The sequence below is a fragment of the Patella vulgata genome, chromosome 2, assembly GCF_932274485.2.
Source record: "Patella vulgata chromosome 2, xgPatVulg1.2, whole genome shotgun sequence".
Classification (NCBI taxonomy): domain Eukaryota; kingdom Metazoa; phylum Mollusca; class Gastropoda; family Patellidae; genus Patella; species Patella vulgata.
In genome coordinates, this window is record NC_065880.2 from 65,831,608 (window position 1) to 65,854,800 (window position 23,193).

The window sequence follows — 23,193 nt, forward strand, 5'->3', positions numbered from 1 at the left end:
AATAATTACTGCCAGAGTTATGGCCTTTGATCACTTCAAAAAATCTTGTGGACGCTCTAGAGACTACAGTTAATATCTGATTGACTTTAAATTCATACACAGTGTTTAAGGTGATGAGACGAAGAAGCCTATTGAATTTCAGCGATTTCCGATAATTACTGCCAGAGTTATGGCCCTTGATCACTTTGAAAAATCTTGTGACACTCTAGAGGCTAAAGATTGACTTCGGATTGATACACAGAGTTTAATTTCTTGAGACGAACAAGTATATCAATTTTCAGTGAATTTTGATAACTTGAACAACTAAATCCATGATATTAAATGTTTCGGCAAAATTTTATAAAAACTAAACAAATTCTAATGAATTTCTAATAATTACTTAATGAGTTGTTACTCTTAATCAGATTTTAGTTCATTACCGAAAAAAGTACAAATATGTGACAACTCTTGTTGACTGACCGACTGATTTAGCTGCTGTGGGCGTATGTTTCGTTGCCTGGCAACCTATCTTTGATAACTTGAACAGCTAAATCCATAATATTAAGTATTTTTTATACTCAACGTTGGCATGGGCCAAACAAATTCTAATGATTTTCTGATAATTACGTAATGAGTTGTTACTCTTAATCAGATTTTAGTGTATTATAAATGTTTCATTAACAACAAAAGTAAAAATTTGCGACAACTCATGTTGACTGCCCAGACGATTTAGCTGCTGTGGGCGTATGTTTCGTTACCTGTCAACCTATCTTTAACTATTGTAGTGAGAACTGCCAGCTCTTTATCTAATCTCCCATGATTGACTTTAAATTTACCACAGCGTTTCAAGATACTTTCCTATAAAAAGTTTTATCGGGAAAGGATAAAGATCCAATCTTACTAGAAAAATACTGGATTCCCTGACAAACACCCATGGAGCGCATGCATACAGGACAAAAATGTAAGGGTTTCCCTAACCGGCAACCCGACAATTAGTGATGTCTGCTCGAGTAACGTCAAAGGTAGCATGTGAAGATTGTCTAATCTCCCAGTGTTAGTGAGAGCTTCATGTATATGTTGATAAACTTGCTGGTACAACAGTTTCTGAGTTAAAAACCATGTCAGACTTGGACAGTGGATAATCCAAGAATTTATGGGGCTTAGATATATATAATAAATAGTCAGCGACAACATTGTCTTGTATATGCAATGAATTGACCTCCGGCTTCCCACCCGTTGCTAGGTACCAAGACTGCTAAGTCACATGAAACAAACATGACCTCTTTTGATCATTTTTTTTATAGCAGGGATATTCTCTGACAATTACAATGTTTTAAGAAGGATTTGAAGCAAATTAATTAGTTTGAATATGTTTTTAGTCCAAATATATCATCAAATCCCCCAGTTTGCATGCTGGAATGTATATTTAAGGTCATGATACGAAGAAGCCTATTGATTTTCAACGATTTCCAATACATACTGCCAGAGTTATTGCCCTTGATCACTTTGAAATATCTTGTGGATTCCCTTGAGGCTAAAGTTAATATTCGATTGACTTTTGATTTATACACAGTGTTTAAGGATTTCTGATAATTACTGCCTGAGTTATTGCCCTTGATTACTTCGTGAAATTTTGCGGATGCTCTACAGGCCAAAGTGATCATTTGATTGGCTATAGATCGATACAAGGTCTTATCAAACAAGTATTTTAATTTTCATTTATTTTTGATAACTCAGAACAGCTAAATCTATGACTAAGTTTGATAATGAGCATTTTCTTCTCATGGTAAGCCCATTGATAAGCAATTTGATTGGCCAAGACTTTAGAACACAATAACTCTCCTTCTAATTGAGCTAGAATGTTCCAACTTGATGTAGGTGTTTATTAGGTCAATGCCTTGATGGAGTTCGAAGATGAGCATTTTCTGTTTAGGGTAAGCAGAGATAAGCAATTTGATTGGTTGATACTTTAGGACATAATAACTTTAGTTCTAATTAAGTGAGATTGATGAAATTTGGTGTATAGGTTTATTACATCAATACCATGACTAAGTTCAACAATGAGCATTTTCTGCTCAGGGTAAGCAGAGCGATAAGCAATTTGATTGACTGAGACTTTGGAACACAATAACTCTTATTCTACAGTAATTGAGCTAGAATGTTCACACTTGGCGTAGGTGTTTATTAGGTGAATGCCTTGATGGAGTTCAAAGATAAGAATTTTCTGCTAAGGGTAAGCAGAGATAAGCAATTTGATTGGTTGATGTGTATAGTTTTATCACATCAAAACCTTGACTAAGTTCAATAATGAGCATTTTCTGCTCAGGGTAAGCAGAGCGATAAGCAATTTGATTGGTCGAGACATTGGAACACAATAACTCTCCTTCTAATTGAGGTAGAAAGTTTAAACTTGGTGTAGGCGTTCATTAGGTGAATACCTTGATGGAGTTCGATGATAAACATTGTCTGCTTCAATAAGCAGAGATAAGCTATCTGATTGGTTGATGCTTTGTTGCACGATAACTTTGGTTTTAATTAAGTGAGAGTGAAGAAACTATAGATTCATTATATCATTTACTTGACTAAGTTCGATGATGAAAATTTTCTGCTTAGGCTAAGGAGCGATAAGCAATTTGATTGGTCAAGACTTTGGAACATAACAACTCTGCTTTTAATTGAGGTAGAATGTTTAAACTTGTTGTAGATGTTCATTAGGTGAATGTCTTGACTGAGTTCAATGATTAACATTTCGAGCTAAAGGTAAGCAGAGCTAAGCAATTTCATTGGTTGATATATTGGGATAAGAAAACTTTGATTTATCTGATAGAGAGTAATAAAACTTAGTGTATAGTTAATAATCAGTTTGATGTGCTATTAATTAATATGTGCCATCTATTTATTTTGAGATTTCGGAGGTGGACATAGCCTTACTGTTGGCTTGTTCATCATTAATACTATATTAAAATTGGCAAAAGATGTCACATTACTGGAATCAAAAGCTGTCAAGCCTATTACCAGAATAAGAAGTTCCAGGTCTAATTCAGGAGGATTTATGAAACGGAAGTAAAGGAAGTTACCTCCCTACTTCCTCCCTTTGTGAACATAAAAATAACATTGGTATATGGCCATTTTCCGTGAGAAAAATTCTCCTGTGCTTTAGATAGGGAGAAGATCGCGAATACATTGAGTCTCGCGGAAAAACAGGCTACTTGTCACGTCTATTACGAACCAACACTATCAATATTCAGAATTCCACGGCTTTCAATTCCAGAGTTATCACCCAACACCCCCTACCCTTACCCCCCTTTGCCGAAGACCTTGTGAATGCGATGGAGGATACAGTTTGTAAAAGATTCTTTTAAGATTTGGTATGAAGCATTGGAGTCATGATATATTCAGCATTCAACGACCACCCATTCCCAAGTCTTCCCCCTTTGCTGAAAAGCTTGTGAACAGGCTGTTGTTCTCTTGGAATTTGGTTTGAAGCAACAATAGATTATCTTATATATGTTTCTATATAAAGGTGGTAGAAGAAGGAGTGATTCCGATGATGTAGATGAAAACTCAGATGATACTAGATCAACCAGAATTAGAAAAAATCCATGTAGAAACAAATCTGGTAAATATACCCACACCCTGTTTTGTTCAGTAATTTTGCACTTATACCATAACAAAACAGCAGATAAAGGAGACCTTTTAAAGTACTGTTTTGATGTGTTCACATTGAATGTGGTCGTATATTGTCGACATCCCTGTCCGTCGGATAAACTTCAAATTTATACACAATATTTAAGGTAATGCAACAAAGAAGCCTATTTCCGATATATCAACAATTCTGATAATTACTGACCGATTTATGGCCCTTGATCACATTCGAAAAGTCTTGAGGACACTCTGGATGCTAAAGTTTTTATCTGATTGACATGAAATTTATTCACAGTTGTTATTTTCAACAATTTCCAATAATTACTTCCAAAGATATGGTCCATGTCTACTTTGAAAAAAACTTGTGGATGAACAAGATAATAAAGTTAACTTTCAGGTGCACTTATATTTATACACAACTTCTGATAATTGCTGCCAGCATTATTGCCCTTGATCACTTTAAAAAATCTTGTGGACACCCAAGAGGCTAGTTATCAATTGACTTGAAATTTCAGCTATTAATAAGGGTTAGCATCTGTATGAACTAGAAGCCAATCAAATCTTTATGATTTCTGATAAATCCTTCATGAGTTGTTACTATTAATCAGTTCTTAGTTTCTTGTAAATGCTTCTATTACTGTCAAGAGAAAAAATATGCAACAACCCTTGTGAAAAAGTTAACTGGTGTTTATTAATAGCTAATAACAGTGAGCGCTTCAGATGGATAAATATAACACCTTTTCATCTTCACCAGAATTATCAGTGAAATGAAATTTGAACGTGTGTCGGTTACCACTCATTACTTCAGTCAGTTATATAGATAACTTGTATTTGTCATTTTTGGCATCACTTCCCTTTTTATACGCCCACATTGAAATGTGGTCGTATATTGTTTTCGCCCCCGTCCGTCCGTCTGTCCTTCAGTGCGGCGTCCACAATTTTGTGGCCGCTAAAGTTAATATCCGATTGACTTTAAATATATACTCAGTGTTTAAGGTCATGAGACGAAGAAGCCTATTGATTTTCAGTGATTTTCGATAATTAATGCCAGAGTTATGGCCCTTGATCACTTCAAAAAATCTTGTGGACGCTCTAGAGGTCAAAGTTAATATCCGATTGACTTTAAATAAATACAGTGTGTAAGGTCATGAAACAAAGAATCCTATTGATTTTCAACGATTTTCGATAATTACTGCCAGAGTTATGGCCCTTGATCACTTTGAAAAATCTTGTGGACGCTCTAGAGGCTAAAGTTATTATCCGATTGACTTTAAATTGATACACAGTGTTTAAGGTCATGAAACAAAGAATCCTATTGATTTTCAGCGATTTCCGATAATTTTTGCCAGAGTTTTGGCCCTTGATCACTTTGAAAAATCTTGTGGAGGCTCTATAGGCTATAGTTAATATCCGATTGACTTTAAATTTGACTTTAAATTTATACACAATGTTTAAGGTCATGAGATGAAGACGCCTATTGATTTTCAGCGATTTTCGATAATTACTGCCAAAGTTATGGCCCTTGATCACTTTGAAAAATCTTGTGGACACTCTAGAGGCTAAAGTTAATATCTGATTGACTTTAAATTTATACACAGTGTTTGAGGCCATGAGATGAAGAATCATATTGATTTTCAACGATTTCGGATAATTACTGCCAAAGTAATGGCCCTTGATCACTTTGAAAAATCTTGTGACGCTCTAGAGGCTAAAGTTATCATCCGATTGACTTCAGATTGATACACAGAGTTTAAGGTCTTGAGACGAACAAGTATATTGATTTTCAATGAATCTTTGTGACTTGAACAGCTAAATCCATGATGTTAAAAGTTTCGTATACTAAACGTTAGCATAGGGCCGAACTTTATAAATACCAAACAAATTCTAATTGTTTTCTGATAATTACTTAATGAGTTGTTACTCTTAATCAGATTTTAATGTATTATAAATGTTTCATTACCGAAAAAAGTAAAAATATGCGACAACTCTTGTTGACTGCCCGGACAATATAGCTGCTGTGGGCGTATGTTTCGTTGCCTGGCAACCTATCTTTTTCAAATGTTATTACACATCTACTGTAGCAATGATATCTGTGTTAAAATGATATTTGGAATGTGTTTAGCCAGTTCTGTCACATATGTAATAATGGCTGACACCAATATTGTCCTTTTGTCTATTATTGTGGGTGTATTGTTGGCTTACTCCAATATATTCTGATCAAAATGATACAGGAATATGACTACAGCGACAGTCTTGGTTATGGCATTTATAAAACAAATTCTTAATTTAAATCACTCTTTTAAGCTACGCTAATTATAAAAAAAAAATTATTCTGTAGTTAATCATTTTATTTCATGAGGAGATTAACCCTTAACCGGTCATTGTCGACTATAGTCACCACAACGTTGTACAGCTAAGTGGTCACGGTCGACAGCAAGAACCTTTTTTATAAGCCGCATTTGAGTATTTAGTTTCGTTTTTATACGCCCACATTTTCATGTGGACATATATTGTTGTCGCCCCTGTCCAACCGTCCGTCCGTCGGTCAATTGTTTGTGAACAGTCTACAGGTCACAATTTTTATCCGATTTCAATGAAACTTGAAATATAGGTTTATCACCCTAAGATCTCGGTTCCTTTCAATATTGGCATGTATCGGACTGTAACTTCATGGATTATGGCCCCTGATTGTACGAAAAATCATGTTTTTAGCTTGTGAACACTGTAGAGGTCACAATTTTTATCTGATTTAGTTTAAACTTGAAATGTATGATTATAACCCAAAGATCTCGGTTCATTTCGATATTCGCGCATATCGGAACGTAACTTCCTGAATTATGGCCCCTGGTTGTACGAAAAATCGCGTTTTTAGCTTGTGGACCCTATAGAGGTCATAATTTTTATCCGATTTAAAAAAACGTATTATTATATAACCGTTAAACCCTAAGGACGGCTGAGTTCGAATTTCGTGAAAATCGGCCTAAAACTGACAGACAAAATGGCTGCCCCTCGTTCTCAAATAGCTTAAAAATATGGTATATCAAGGTTAAACATGCTACGTTTCGATACACATACAGATATCGTTTTCAAGCAAATAATGATAATCAACAATAAATGTGGTACAATATATAGGTAACAAGTGGAAACCATTTAACAGAATAATCAATACTATCAACAACGCATTATCAAGATCAAAGAAGTTATATAAATTAACATGATGAAAGAATAACACTAATAATACAAAAGGAAGAGATTAGAGGATAATTGACTACTAATAATACAAAAGGAAGAGATTAGAGGATAATTGACTACATGAAACCGTAACATCAAGACGCTAATTAACTATATGAAACCATAACTATAAGATGAGATGAAAGTCAGAGATAGAAACAATCATCACAAGTGAAACCTTAACTACAAGATGAAATAAAGGGGGGGGGGGGGGGGTCATACACTTATGACCACAGACACTTCTCATCACTAACACACACTGATTAAGAATTAAATAAATCAACCCAAAGATTTGGGAGGAAATGTCCTGAGTCTCTGTTTAATTTTGGCTTATGTTTTTGAATTTCCAAAGCCTCGCGAAGAACTCTGCTTTTCCATGTTGATAGGTTTCTAGCTAGTATTTCTGTACTTTCCCATTTGATTTGGTGCTGTGGGTTTTGGTGGATATGTTCTGCTAGCGCTGATTTGTTTTGTTCTTGTTTTTTTAACTGCTGTCTGATGCTCTTTAGTTCTGATTGAAATTGGACGGGATGTTTCGCCCACATAGGCCACATTACACTCACAATTTATTTTGTATATGACTCCCTTTGGGTCCTCTTTTGGTTTTAGTATTCTACCATCAGCTTTTAACATAGTTTTAAGTGTGGTTCCGCTACTGAACACTACCTCTGCACCGATTTGCTCTGTTGATGATAGTATTGATTATTCTGTTAAATGGTTTCCACTTGTTACCTATATATTGTACCACATTTATTGTTGATTATCATTATTTGCTTGAAAACGATATCTGTATGTGTATCGAAACGTAGCATGTTAATAAATTCAGAAGTAGTATATCCATATAAGTGTGTTTTATTTTTAGTGAAATCTATTTCTATATGTCTTATAAGGATTATATATCAAGGTTGTGGACCCAATAGAGGTCACAATTTTTATCCGATTTTGTTGAAACGTGAAATGTAAGTTTATAACCCAAAGATCTCGGTACCTTTCGATATTCGCACATATCGGACAGTAACTTCCTGAATTATGGCCCCTGATTGTACGAAAAATCATGTTTTTAGCTTGTGGACCCATTAGAGGTCATAATTTTTATCCGATTTAAAAAAACGTATTATTGTATTACCGTTTAACCCTTGTTAAAGCTGAGTTCGAATTTCGTGAATATCGGCCTAAAACTGACAGACAAAATGGCCGTCCCTCGTTCTCAAATAGCGTAAAAATATGGTATATCAAGGTTGTGGACCCTATAGAGGTCACAATTTTTATCCAATTTTATTGAAACTTGAAATGTAAGTTTATAACCCAAAGTTCGTGGTTCCTTTCGATATTCGTGCATATCGGACAGTAACTTCCTGAATTATGGCCCCTGATTGTACGAAAAATCACGTTTTTAGCTTGTGGACCCTATAGAGGTCATAATTTTTATCCGATTTAAAAAAAACGTATTATTATATCACCGTTACACCCTAAGGACGGCTGAGTTCAAATTTCGTGAAAATCGGCCCAAAACTGAAAGACAAAATGGCCGCCCTTCGTTCTCAAATAGCGTAAAAAATATGGTAAATCAAGGTTGTGGACCCTATAGAGGTCACAATTTTAATCCTATTTTGATGAAACGTGCATAGCGGAAAGTAACTTCCTCAATTATGGCCCCTTATTGTACGAAAAATCGCGATTTTAGCTTGTGGAGCCCATAGAGGTCATAATTTTTATCCGATTTAAAAAAACATATTATTATATCACCGTTAGACCCTAAGGACGTCTGAGTTTGAATTTTGTGAAAATCGGCCCAAAACTGACAGACAAAATGGCCGCCCTTCGTTCTCAAATAGCGTAAAAATATGGTATATCAAGGTTGTGGACCCTATAGAGGTCACAATTTTTAGACGCCCACATTTTCATGTGGATGTATATTGTTGTCGCCCCTATCCGTCCGTCCGTCCGTCCGTCCGTCCACAATTGTTTGTGAACACTCTAGAGGTCACAATTTTTATCCGATTTCAATGAAACTTGAAATATAGGTATCGGACTGTAACTTCATGGATTATGGCCCCTGATTGTACGAAAAATCACGTTTTTAGCTTGTGAACACTGTAGAGGTCACAATTTTTATCCGATTTAGTTTAAACATGATATGAATGATTATAACCCAAAGATCTTGGTTCCTTTCGATATTCGTGCATATCAAAACATAACTTCCTGAATTATGGCCCCTAATTGTACGAAAAATCACGTTTTTATACGCCCACATTTTCATGTGGACGTATATTGTCGTCGCCCCTGTCCATCCGTCCGTCCACAATTGTTTGTGAACAGTCTACAGGTCACAATTTTTATCCGATTTCAATGAAACATGAAATATAGGTTTATCACCCTAAGATCTCGGTTCCTTTCGATATTGGCATGTATCGGACTGTAACTTCATGTATAATGGCCCCTGATTGTACGAAAAATCACGTTTTTAGCTTGTGAACACTGTAGAGGTCACAATTTTTATCCGATTTGGTTTAAACTTGACATGTATGTTTATAACCCACAGATCTCGGTTTCTTCCGATATTCGCACATATCGGACGATAGCTTCCTGAATTATGGCCCCTGATTGTTAGAAAAATCGTGTTTTTTTATCCAATTTAAAAAAACGTTACAGTTTATCACTGTTACACCCTAAGGATGGCTAAGTTGGAATTTCATAAAAATCGGACTGAAACTGATGGACAAAATGGCCGCCCCTCGTTCGCAAATAGTGTCAAAATATTGTGTATCAGAGTTGTGGACCCTCTGGAGGTCACAAGTTTCATCTGATTTTGATGAAACTTGAAATGCTTGTTTATAACCCACAGATCTCGGTTCCTTTAGATATTTGCGCATATCGGACCATAACTTCCTGAATTATGGCCCCTGATTGTACGAAAAATCGTGTTTTTAGCGTGTGGACCCCGTAGAGGTCACAATTTGTATCCAACTTAAAAAACGTTACAATATATCACCGTTACATCCTAAGGATGGTTGAGTTTAAATTTCGTAAAAATCAGACCGAAACTGACTGACAAAATGGCTGCCCCTCGTTCCCAAGTGTCAAAATATTGTTTATCAGAGTTGTGGACCCTCTGGAGGTCACAATTTTCATCTGATTTTGATGAAACTTGAATGCATGTTTATAACCCACATATCGGACCATAACTTCCTGAATTATGGCCCCTGATTGTACGAAAAATCGCGTTTTTAGCCTGTGGACCCCATAGAGGTCACAATTTTTATCCGATTTAAAAAACGTTACATATCACTGTTACACCCTAAGGACGGTTGAGTTTGAATTTCGTAAAAATCGGACCGAAAGTGACAAAATGTCCGTCCCTTGTTCGCAAATAGTGTCAAAATATTGTGTATCAGGGTCGTGGACCCTCTGGAGGTCACAATTCTCATCTGATTTTGATGAAACTTGAAATGCATGTTTATAACCCACAGATCTCGGTTACATTCAATATTCGCGCATATCGGACCATAATTTCCTGAATTATGGCCCCTGATTGTACGGAAAATCACATTTTTAGCTTGTGGACCCAAGAAAGGTCGCAATTTTTATCCGATTTAAAAAATCGTTTAAATATATCACCATTACACACTAAAATCTTTGTTCCTTTTGATAATTGCAGATACCTGAACTTAACTTCGTGGATTATGGCCCTGATTGTTCAAAAAATCGCATTTTTAGCTCGCAGATTCTCTAGAGGTCACAATTGTTTTCCGATTTTAAAAACCCTATAAATACATCACCATTCTGCCATAATGAAGGTTGAATTCGTATTTCAGGAAAATCGAAATGAAACTGCCCGACCAAATGGCCGCTCTTTGTACACAAATTGTGTAGAAGTGTGTAATACGAAGGTTGTGAACCCTCTAGAGGTCACAATTTTTATCCGATTTTGATGAAATTTAAAACATATCTTTATATCTCACAGATCTCTGTCCCTTTTGATATTTGCACATTTCAGGCCATAACTTTCGGAATTATTGCCCCTGATTGTACAAAAAATCCTGTTTGTTTTTAGTTTGTTCTCTGCCCATCTCTTGCAAAATGTGGGTGTATCCTGCCTGGCAGCCGCTGGTTAATTGATATGGCCACGCCTGCATGTCAGACAGGAACTTGTCTTGTCAAGGGCATTGAGAAAAACATGTCTTTGTTCAACATTTTTTGACGAAAAACGTAATTTAACGGTGTCTGGAACGTTAAAGACGCTCTAAGTGGTTGAAATACTTATGAATTATTCCGAAACGGATTATATCGATGACACCGAATCTGAAGACGATATTTCTGATGAAAAGGATTTAGAATGATTTGCAAATTATAGATCAACATATCCCCAGCAACTTTTTTACTGGTGTCAAGAGTCTATCACTTATAATTAAGTCGATTGAAATAGGAATCAGTCATGTGTTAATGAGTACACATCCTGGCTATGTATATGGTAATTAAGGAATTTACATTTCTAATATGCATTCGGTCACTGTGACGTACGTCAATGTCGTTCAATGAGAGGATTAAGAGTGTTTTCGATAATTGGCAAAGTTGTTTTTACAGGGGGGTCTATATTTGCGACTTTGACTGAAGATGACTCAATGAGATTCGTGTGAACTTGCGTTAAAGTGTATATAATAACCAATGGCTATAAGTACATAAAATTTTATTTGGCCATTTTAGGGGCTCTTTAAATAAATGCATTCTAATATTTTTGATCAAGGTATATATACGGCAACTATATGAAAATTATCCTAGATATTATTACAGGAGACTTTTGCAATTTATTTTGTTACTTTTGTTATCTTGTGTATTTATCATTAATATATACTTCAGCATTTTCAAAATTTATATATCCAAACATGCAATTGTTGACAGATTTTTTATGAAAAGAATTTTATTTTGCTCTATGGAATGAAAACATAATATTTTTTCTCTTCAGTTAAAGCATCAACCAATGGTTACAAAACAAGAGCATCAACTGGTGCATTAAAATCATCAGTCAAAGTCTATGAGAGTTCAGACAATGGTTCATATGAAGATGACGATGATTATGTGATAGACAATACTACTGCTGTTACTATTACAACTACGACTACGACTGCCACTACTAATAGTTCTGAAAATAATTCTAGTGAGGAAAGTTCATCATCATCATCATCATCATCATCATCTAGTAATGCTAAATCAAATGATACAAATGACAGCAAACCACAAGTTAGTGCGCGCCGGACAAGAAGAACTGTTCCACATAATGTGGACAGTGATAGTGATTCAGAACCTCCCAAGTCTCGCTCATCAAAACGTGTAACAAAGAGGAAGAAATATAACAGATCAGAATCGGAAAGTGATGAGGATGAAAATCAGTGTCGTTCTAAATTGACTACACGGACAAAGTATGAGAGTGATAGTGAATGTAACTTAAGTGATGAGGATGATCAGACTGAACCAAACAGGAGAATTAAAAAACAAATAATAGAAAGTGATAGTGACAGTGATTATGAGGAATCACAACCCATATCAAAAATGAAACCATCGAGTAGTGCTAAAAATGTGAAAAAGTCTCAAAACAGTAAAAAAACAAAGTATAATAAAAGAAAGAATAATAATTCTTATGGTGAAGGTAACAGTCGCACAGGTAAAACTCGGACTACACGATTTCAGGGTCGAAGAACTGTTCATTATCCAAATGAAAGTGGAGAAGATGGTGGTAATTCTGATGATTCCCAGGAATCAACTAATGTTGCCACTGTTAGTAGGAGCAGTCGAGGAAGATTACGTAAACCATCTGCTAGAGCTAGAGCAACTTTAATCTAAACAATATTCTGAGTTCCATTAAGTTGAAGACCATATTATTATTTAATATGTAGTTGCTTCCTTGCCATTATTATTTAAAAACATATTGCCTTCAATTATTTTGATGTCATAAGCAGATTTTAATGCTCGAAAAATGTGTTTGTAATATTGTTGCGCCCTTCTTCAGATTACATTCATCATACAATCTATTTAGAATTTATATATTATGTAGTTTACATTAGCAAGACAAAGAAGCCTATTTGAATTTCAGCAATTTCTGTTAATTGCTTCTAGAGCTATGGAAATTGTTCCACTTTGTACAATTTTGTGAATGATCTAACAATGAAAGTTTTATCATGGGATCTGTATGAAATTTATACACATTATGTATAAATTGGGCACTCGAAGAGCCCTACTGAATTTCAACACTTTACCATTATTACTTCTAGATTTATGGCCCTTGCTTAACTTTGTATTTCCTTCAGACTGCTCAGATGACCTACTGTGGGTGTATGTTTTGTTGCCTGGCAAGCTTTGAAAATATGACTAATATGAATTTCTTACATTTGTGAGAATAATTTTGGTAAAAAAAGATCTCATAATTGTCCCCCACCCTCATATTCCTGAAGCAATGGCCCGAGAAATCCCTCTCTGGCCATTCTGGATTGGCTTCTAATACTTGAGCTTTTGAGGGAGTGTGTCTATTCTTCCCATTTAATCAAATCTATCTAGCCCTTCGTTTAATCTGGGGTCTTGCCTAAAACTTTGGACAGTGATTTAAGGTATAAAAAACGGTGAAAGTATTGTTTGTCTCCAAACAGTATTGTTTACATTGTATCCCTGTTGATAGCCTCATTTGTCACGTAATTAGTTTTTCTGCAATATTCTGCTATGCTCTATGACGTAACGTTATGTAAACATATCTGGTCCAATTTGAAGCTCTGTTTAAAGCGTAAAGGTATTGTTACGCAGTTAGCTATTGGTTGTTAATCGGACTATTGACAAGTCATAATTTGGAACAGAAATTTGCTTCCATTACAGCAGTGTTAAGTGGGATTAGCTCTAATCAAAGGAAACACTGCAAGGAGTGTGCCCCACCCTCAACCTTTCCTAGAAAGCAGGGAACTATTAAAACTTGCTTATATTTGTAATTGGTTTTGATGTCTTCATGTTATTGTCCCCCGCCTTTCGAAGAAAACAGGGGATTATTAAAATGGGTTCGTCCGTCTGTCTGTCTGTCCGTCACACTTTTTGGGACACAATAACTCTCTTTCTAATTGAGCTAGAATGTTCAAACTTGGTGTAGGTGTTTATTAGGTCAATACCTTGATGGAGTTCGAAGATGAGCATTTTCCCTTAGGTAAGCGGAGATAAGCAATTTGATTGGTTGATGCTTTGGGACACGATAACTTTAGTTATAATTAAGTGAGAGTGATGAAACTTGGTGTATAGTTTCATTACATCAATACCATGACTAAGTTTCGATAATGAGCATTTTCTGCTTAGGGTAAGCAGAGATAAGCAATTTGATTGGTTGATGCTTTGGGAGACAATAACTTTAGTTATAATTAAGTGAGAGTGATGAAACTTGGTGTATAGTTTCATTACATCAATACCTTGACTAAGTTTCGATAATGAGCATTTTCTGCTTAGGGTAAGCAGAGCGATAAGCAATTTTATTGGCCAAGATTTTGGAACAGAATAACTCTCCTTCTAATTGAGCTAGAATTTTCAAACTTGGTGTAGTTTTTTATTGGGTCAATGCCTTGATGGAGTTCGAAGATGAGCATTTTCTGCTTAGGGTAAGCAGAGATAAGCAATTTGATTGGTTGATGCTTTGGGACACGATAACTTTAGTTATAATTAAGTGAGAGTGAGGACACTTGGTGTATAGCTTTATTACATCAATACCTTGACTAAGTTCGATAATGAACATTTTCTGCTGAGGGTAAGCAGAGCGATAAGCAATTTAATTGGTTCGTTCTCAAAGAGCGTAAAAATATGGTATATCAAGGTTGTGGACCCTATAGAGGTCACAATTTTTATCAGATTTTGTTGAAACTTGAAATGTAAGTTTATAACCCAAAGATCTCGGTTTCTTTTGAAATTCGTGCATATCGGACCGTAACGTCCAGAATTATGGCCCCTGATTGTACGAAAAATCACGTTTTTAGCTTGTCGACCCTATAGAGGTCATAATGTTTACCCGATTTAAAAAAAAAACATTTGAATATGTCACCATTACACCCTAAGGATAGTTGAGTTCAAATTTCATAAATATCAGACCAAAACTGACACTTGGTGTATAGCTTTATTACATCAATACCTTGACTAAGTTCGATAATGAACATTTTCTGCTGAGGGTAAGCAGAGCGATAAGCAATTTAATTGGTCGAGACTTTGGAACACAATAACTCTCATTCTAATTGAGGCAGAATGTTCAAACTTGGTGTAGGCATTCATTAGGTGAATCCCTTGATGGAGTTCGATGATGAACATTGTCTGCTTAAGGTAGGCAGAGATAAGCAATCTGATTGGTTGATGCTTTAGGGGCACGATAACTTTGGTTATAATGAAGTGAGAGCGATGAAACTCTGAATATAGATTGACTAAGTTCGATTGTGCGCATTTAAACCTGATGTAGATGTTCATTAGGTGAATGTCTTGACTGATTTCAATGATTAAAGTAGCTACATCTTACACGTTGAAAATGCGAATTATTTGTCAATTCAAATTAAGATTGATGTTGTGATCTTACCAGGAAAAGGCAGGCTTCTGATATCCAATATTTAAGACAAAATAAATATTTTACCATTGGTACACGAATCGTGTACCATAGTGCATTTTAGCGTTATTTGCAACAAGTGACCAGAAAGAACGAGGCTAGACATATTCAACTGAAGAGCCTGCTGAATAGACTTGAATAACCAGATGCTAAAATTGCTATAGGGTTGAGACACATGCCTTATTTCGCTGGACATAACTGATTTGAAATTAAGAGTCAAAACGGAAACAATTGAATGTAAATCAGTTTATATACAATGCGTTGCGGCCCATTTGGGTCAATTTCAAGGTCCCAAGTATTAGCGATTTAGCTTCTTTAACATTTCAAGCTAAAGCTAAGCAGAGCTAATCAATTTCATTGGTTGATGCTTTGGGACAAGATAATCTTGATTCTATCTGATAGAGAGTGATGAAACTTAGTGTGTAGTTTGATTGCTCGATACTTTTGAAAAAAGTAAATGTGAGATTAATTGATATTATGTGTCATCTATTTATTTTGGGATTTCCGCGGGGGACATCGGCCTCACTATTGGTTTGTTTATTTTGTCAACATATATCATTGTAGATATTAAATACACATTACATGTGACATTTTACATTTTATATACTTTTAACATAGAAATGGTATTGATCAAAAGTTACCTATTGTGTGTGTGTATGTATGTAAATTAGGAATTAACTACTTGTAAATGATTATGGTATCACTTCGAGAACAAATCTATATTTACTATACAAAATTAAGTGTTTGTTAAAAACAAATGAAAAAAACAATACATTATTTAGACATAAATTAAGTAATTAAAGCATGTATGGAAGGGAAATTATCAATTATAAATCAAATACTAAAATAAAATAAAATCAGGTGTGATAATAGAAATTTGTTTTTATACGCCCACATTTTCATGTGGACGTATATTGTCGTCGCCCCTGTCCATCCGGACGTCCGTCCGTCTGTCCACAATTGTTTGTGGACACTCTACAGGTCACAATTCTTATCGATTTTGATGAAACTTGAAATATAGGTTTATCTCCAAATATTGGCATGGATCAGATCGAAACCTCATGGATTATGGCCCCTGATTGTTTGAAAAATCACGTTTTTAGCTTGTGGACCCTATAGAGGTCACAATTTTTATACACCCACATTTTTATGTGGACGTATTATGCCGTCGCTCCTGTCTGACCGCACGTCCACAATTGGCATGTATCGGATCGAAACTTCATGGATTATGGCCCCTGTTTGTACGAAAAATCACGATTTTAGCTTGTGGACCTTATAGAGGTTTCCAAATTTTTATCCGATTTTGTTAAAACTTGAAATAAAGGTTTATAACCTGAAGATCTCGGTTCCTTTCGATATTCGCGCATATCGGACTGTAACTTTCTGAATTATGGCCCCTGATTGTACGAAAAATCGCGTTTTTAGCTTGTGGACCCAGGTCATAATTTTTATCCGATTTAAAAAAACGTATTATTATATCACCGTTGCGCCCTAAGGACGGTTGAGTTCGAATTTCGTGAAAATCGGCCCAAAACTGACAGACAAAATGGCCGCGGTTCGTTCTCAAATAGCGTAAGAATATGGTATATCAAGGTTGTGGACCCTATAGAGGTCACAATTTTTATCCGATTTTGTTGTAACTTGAAATATAAGTTTATAACCCAAAGATCTCAGTTCCTATTAATATTTGCCCATATCGGACCGTAACTTCCTGAATTATGGCCCCTGATTGTACGAAAAATCATGTTTTTAGCTTGTGGACCCTATAGAGGTCATAATTTTTATCCGATTTAAAAAAACGTATTATTATATCACTGTTACACCCTAAGGACGACTGAGTTCGAATTTCGTGAAAATCGGCCCAAAATTGACAGACAAAATGGCTGCCGTTCGTTCTCAAATAGCGTAAAAATATGGTATATCAAGGTTGTGGACCCTATGGAGGTCACAATTTTTATCCGATTTTGTTGAAACTTGAAATATAAGTTTATAACACAAAGATCTCAGTTCCTTTCGATATTTGCGCATATCGAATTGTAATTTCCTGAATTATGGCCCTTGATTGTAGGAAAAATCACTTTCTTATTAGCATGTTCTCTATCCATCTCTCGAAAATGTGGGCGTATCGTGCCTGGCAGCCACTGGTTTAATTTCGATTTCATTTTTGAGCAAATTCGATTAAGAGGTGAAAAAAGGTGTAAAATTGACCTATTTACAACCCATTCAGGCTTTTTAGATTTTAAAATATTTCTACATAACTTTTATAAACTTATAGCTATTATCCATACGATGAAAATGTATGGTAAAATTAGTTTGTAATATGAGCAGTTACTGAGAAATGGGCAATTTTGCATGAGTCCCTTTTTACGCTATTTTGCCTGTAAAAGAGTCAATTATTATTGGATTTTCATATAGAAGTGACACCATTTGATGCGTAATGTCAATTTTGACAAGGTCAAACCAATTTAACAGTTTAAATGTCACCGGAAATGACGTAGTTTGGGCAAAAACTGTATTGATAGCCTTCAAAACACATAATTTATTCATATCAGTCGTATTTGTTTAAAATTTTGATATTTGATTCCAGTCAACTAATAGAATGAACCCATGCGATCATATAGATAACACAAAATGGTTTCAAACTTGTTCAGGTGCGGAGAAATAGGCGTTTTCCAACAGGTCACTTTTCAAGGTTTTTGGTCCATAAAAGTGTCAAATATTATTCAATTTTCATAAAATTTCACTGTGTGATACCTAATGCCATTTACGATTTCATACATTTAATATAAAATGTTCATCACCGGAAGTACCCTCATTTTGGCAAAAACTGTATTTTTAGCCTCTAAAACAAATACTTGTTTGAAGTAAGTGATATTCATTATTAGTATAAAATTATGATATTTGATTCCTATGGACAAATAGTATTAATCAATACGATCATATTGATATCACAACTAATAGAATGAACCCATGCGATCATATAGATAACACAAAATGGTTTCAAACTTGTTCAGGTGCGGAGAAATAGGCGTTTTCCAACAGGTCACTTTTCAAGGTTTTTGGTCCATAAAAGTGTCAAATATTATTCAATTTTCATAAAATTTCACTGTGTGATACCTAATGCCATTTACGATTTCATACATTTAATATAAAATGTTCATCACCGGAAGTACCCTCATTTTGGCAAAAACTGTATTTTTAGCCTCTAAAACAAATACTTGTTTGAAGTAAGTGATATTCATTATTAGTATAAAATTATGATATTTGATTCCTATGGACAAATAGTATTAATCAATACGATCATATTGATATCACAAAATTATTTCTAGCATCTTCCCTTGTCGAGAAATAACCAATTTTGTCAGGATCACTTTTTAAGATTTTTCACATTTTAATTTCAGTTTATTGGTTCTGGGTTAATTATTTATTGCCTGGTTTGTGTAAAAGAAAAGCCCATATGCTCCGTGGTGCAAATTCTCGACTTTCTTCTACCGATAAAAATTTCTGTCGGCACCGGAAGTGACGTAATTTTGCCCAAAACTTGAATTTTGACGTGTCTAAAGGTCTTTTAAAAAGCAAATATTAATGTTAACAAATCGAATAGATCACGATGAATGCTCCTTCTAATGACTCAAAATTTATCTAGCTTATTTTTTTTTATTTCGGTTTTGCGTTTGCACCATTTTGATTGAAAGGTGAAAAAGGGTGTAAAAATGAACCTGTAGCATTAATCCATACGAAGACAATGTATGTGAAATTTAATTTGTAATATGCACCGTTATCGGGAAATAGGCAATTTTGCATGCGTCACTTTTCATGTTATTTAGCCTGTGAACGAGGAAATTATCATTCGATTTTCAATATTCTTTTACCATTTGATGCCTAATGCCAATTTGGACTAGGTCAAACCATTTTAACATTTACACTGTCACCGGAAATGACGTCTTTTGGGCAAAAACTGTATTTTTAGCCTTCAAAACATATATTTTATTCAAATGAGTCGTATTTGTTTAAAATTATGATATTTGATTCCAATCAACAAATAGAATGAAACAATACAATTTTGTCAGGATCACTTTTTAAGATTTTTTTCGCATTTTAATTTCCCATTAGAAAGTCATCTAACTTAGCGGTAAGTTAGTAACAAATTTTGTCAGGATCACTGTTTTGACAGATGTAACACATGGTAACAAATGTATAAATGAAATTGATATTGCTGGGTGTGATTGATTCTGCGTCCATTTTATTACACGTCTGCAATGTTTATGTGGAAATCTGTTTCGCGGTTCCATTGGTACCGGAAGTGACATAAGTTCAAGGGTAACGTGGCACCGAAAGTGACACAAGTTCAAGGGTAACGTGGCACTGGTGAAACCCATCATTACTGCATCGCAGTTCTAGTAAGGTTTGTTATTACAAACAATTATCCTATTAGTGAAAGATTGTATTGTCAGAATTGAAGTATATTGAAATTGATATGATTTTACTTACATGTGTATGTATAAGTAGTAAGTTCAAAATAGCTTGCCATCTTTACCATAAAAAATAATAATGTTTGAATAAACTATCATTTCATTAATTAACTGGTTACTGGTCAACATAAATGTCATTGATAACGTTAGCAAAAACTACTTAATTTCCAAGCTCTGTCTTTGCAGATATAAGGATCTCAATGAAATAAGGTGTAATTATAATGGTATTAAATTTAACTTGTTAAGAGAATATGCCTGTCTATTACTTATATTATTGTATATAAGAATATTATTGTAAATGTTCATTCCTTTTATAAAACATTGAAGTGAATTATGTACCAAAAAAGTGTCCTTAACATTAAATCACTGCTAGCATTTTGTTCTAAAATATTTTTCTTTTCCCAGTTTGAAACTTGGACTTGTATGTGTGCCATCTAGAGATTAGTCAGGATTTGAACTATACTCAGCCAAATTAAAAACTTGACACTCAGGATTTTTGGGACTAGATTTTTAATATTTGGTTTAAGGCAACTATTTTAGTGTTATGTTGTGCACAGACGACCTTGACATCAACAGAAAGCAAGAATACATCTCGCCGAAAGTCCTTGACATTGATAACGTTCGTGATGTCACAGTACCCCCCAAAATGAAATTCACAGACTTGGAGAACAATCGGAATAAACGGTTGTGGCCTCCTCTAGCGTCTCGTACTGCTACACAACGTCTTCTCATGGATCTCAGAACATCAGTAAACACTACCCGAGGAAGACGTCGCACTGCTCGGCAAGAGCATGTTGAAGGTCCTGCAACGTTAGTGGTGGATTCACTTGCTGACGAACATGTCGACCCAGTTCGTCCCAGATGTGTTCAATAGGATTAAGGTCGGGGCTAAGCGATGGCCAATCCAGGACTTGGACACCGGCATTTCTTAAAAAATTCTGGGTAGCAATTGCTGTAGGGGGTCGAGCATTGTCTTGTTGAAACGTTAGTCCAGGTCCATGTCTCTGCATAAACGGAAGAAGAACAGGTTGCAAAATCTGATCCCTGTACTGGACAGCATTTAAGTTCCCTTGGACAACAGCAAGAGGAGAACGTCCATGTGCACAAAAAGAACCCCAAACCATGACGCTGCCAAATCGGTCAACTTCTCTGACGCATACTTGAGCGTAACGTTCATCTTGTCTGCGGTACACTCGGACCCCGCCATCGGCAAATCTCAAAGTGAATCGAGATTCGTCACTAAAGACAACCGCATTCCACTGTCTTTGAGTAAATCTTATGTGTCTTGTGGCCCACACAAGTCGGTTACGGCAATGAAGAGGTGTCAATATTGGTCCATTATAGGGCCTCCGAGCTCGAAGACCAGCAGCCTGCAAGCGATTTCGAACAGTTTGTGCAGTTACCCTTCCACCAAACATCTCTCTACTTGTGGAGGTTGCAGTGACAAATCTGTTTCTAAGATGACGTAATCGTATTGCTTGATCTTCCTGGAGTGACGTCACACGTGACGCTCCCGCGTCTGGCGTGAACAATTAAAGGCTCTTGCAACAGTGACCACAGACTGACCAGCATAGAGCCTACCTATAGCACGTAGACGGTCTACATTTGAAAGGCGCGGCATTTTCTAACAAAGATGAAAATAACAATTTTAATTTGTTTTTATACGCCCACATTGAAATGTGGTCGTATATTGTCGTCCGCCCGTCCGTCCGGCGTCCACAATTGCTTGTGGACGCTCTAGAGGCTAAAGTTAATATCCGATTGACTTTAAATTTATACACAGTGTTTAAGGTCATGAGACGAAGAAGCCTATTGATTTCCAGCGATTTCCAATAATTACTGCCAGAGTTATGGCCCTTGATCGCGTCAAAAAATCTTGTGGACGCTCTAGAGGTCAGAGTTAATATCCGATTGACTCTAAATTTATACACAGTGTTTAAGGTCATGAGACGAAGAAGCCTATGGATTTTCAGCGATTTCCGATAATTACTGCCAGAGTTATGGCCCTTGATCACTTTGAAAAATCTTGTGGACGTTCTAGAGGCTAAAGTTAATATCCGATTGAGTTTAAATTTATACACAGTGTTTAAGGTCATGAGACGAAGAAGTTTATTCATTTTCAGTGATTTTCGATAATTACTGCCAGAGTTATGGCCCTTGATCACTTCAAAAAATCTTGTAAATGCTCTAGAGGCTAAAGTTAATATCCGATTGACTTTAAATTGATACAGAGTGTTTGAGGTCATGAGACGAAGAATCATGTTGATTTACAACGATTTCCGATAATTACTGCCAAAGTTATGGCCCTTGATCACTTTTAAAAACCTTGTGACCCTCTAGAAGCTAATGTTATCATCCGATTGACTTCAGATTCATACACAGAGTGTAAGGTCTTGAGACAAACAAGTATATTGATTTTAAATGAATTTTTATGACTTGAACAGCTAAATCCATGATGTTAAAAGTTTCCTATGCTAAACGTTAGCATGGGGCAAAACTTTATAAAAACCAAACAAATTCTAATGGTTTTCTGATAATTACTTAATGAGTTGTTACTCCTAATCAGATTTTAATGTATTATAAATGTTTCATTGCCGAAAAAAGTAAAAATATGTGACAAACTCTTGTTGACTGCCCGGACGAGTTAGCTGCTGTGGGCGTATGTTTCGTTGCCTGGCAACCTATCTTTCCAGTTCAAGTTACGTGTGCGTGCTCAGTTTAAGCAAATTTGCATCAATTGACCTCACGAGTTTGTGTTTGCACGTGTTTTTCAGGTTTTTCATCTTTATATGCTCAAAAGTCACGTGATCCATGTGACTTTACAATTTTATGAAATTAAAGGCTTCTTACTACTTACTATCGTTAGAAACACATTAAAATTTATTTGACTTACCAGAAAAAAAAATTTGTTGAAATTCATCAGTGTCAAGTTTTTAATTTGGCCAAGTATATATTTGCCATTCACAACAAAAGGCACAGTATCAGTGAAATCTTCAGGGATTTACAGACTGGTTTCCTATTGAAAGTCAGTTTAGCTTGTAGTCCCTCCAGAGGTCACAATTATTATTCGATTTAGAAAAAAAAAACATTCGAATATACCACCATAATGTCAGTTGAGTTCGAATTACATGAAGATCGGACCAAAGCTGCTGGACAAATGGCCGCCCCTCGTATGCAAATAGTGTAAACATCTGGTATATCAAGGTTGTGGACCCTCTAGAAGGCACAATTTTGATCTGATTTTGATGAAACGTGAAATGCATG

The 23,193-nt window shown here is 35.5% G+C and overlaps 2 protein-coding genes across 3 annotated transcripts in view; one reads left to right on the forward strand and one right to left on the reverse strand.

Moving 5' to 3' along the window:
* LOC126811146 (bromodomain and WD repeat-containing protein 3) overlaps positions 1-20,308 on the forward strand; it is a 274,126-nt gene extending 253,818 nt beyond the window's left edge. For both annotated transcript variants that reach the window (XM_050536628.2, XM_050536629.2), the window contains 2 exons: positions 3,503-3,598; positions 11,819-20,308. In XM_050536628.2, coding sequence (XP_050392585.1) covers positions 3,503-3,598; positions 11,819-12,693 — 971 coding nt within the window. In that variant the 3' untranslated portion in view covers positions 12,694-20,308. The remainder of the gene's footprint in view (positions 1-3,502; positions 3,599-11,818) is intronic.
* LOC126811212 (quinone oxidoreductase PIG3) overlaps positions 1-23,193 on the reverse strand; it is a 166,439-nt gene that overhangs the window by 110,676 nt on the left and 32,570 nt on the right. The gene's annotated exons all lie outside the window — the stretch shown is intronic.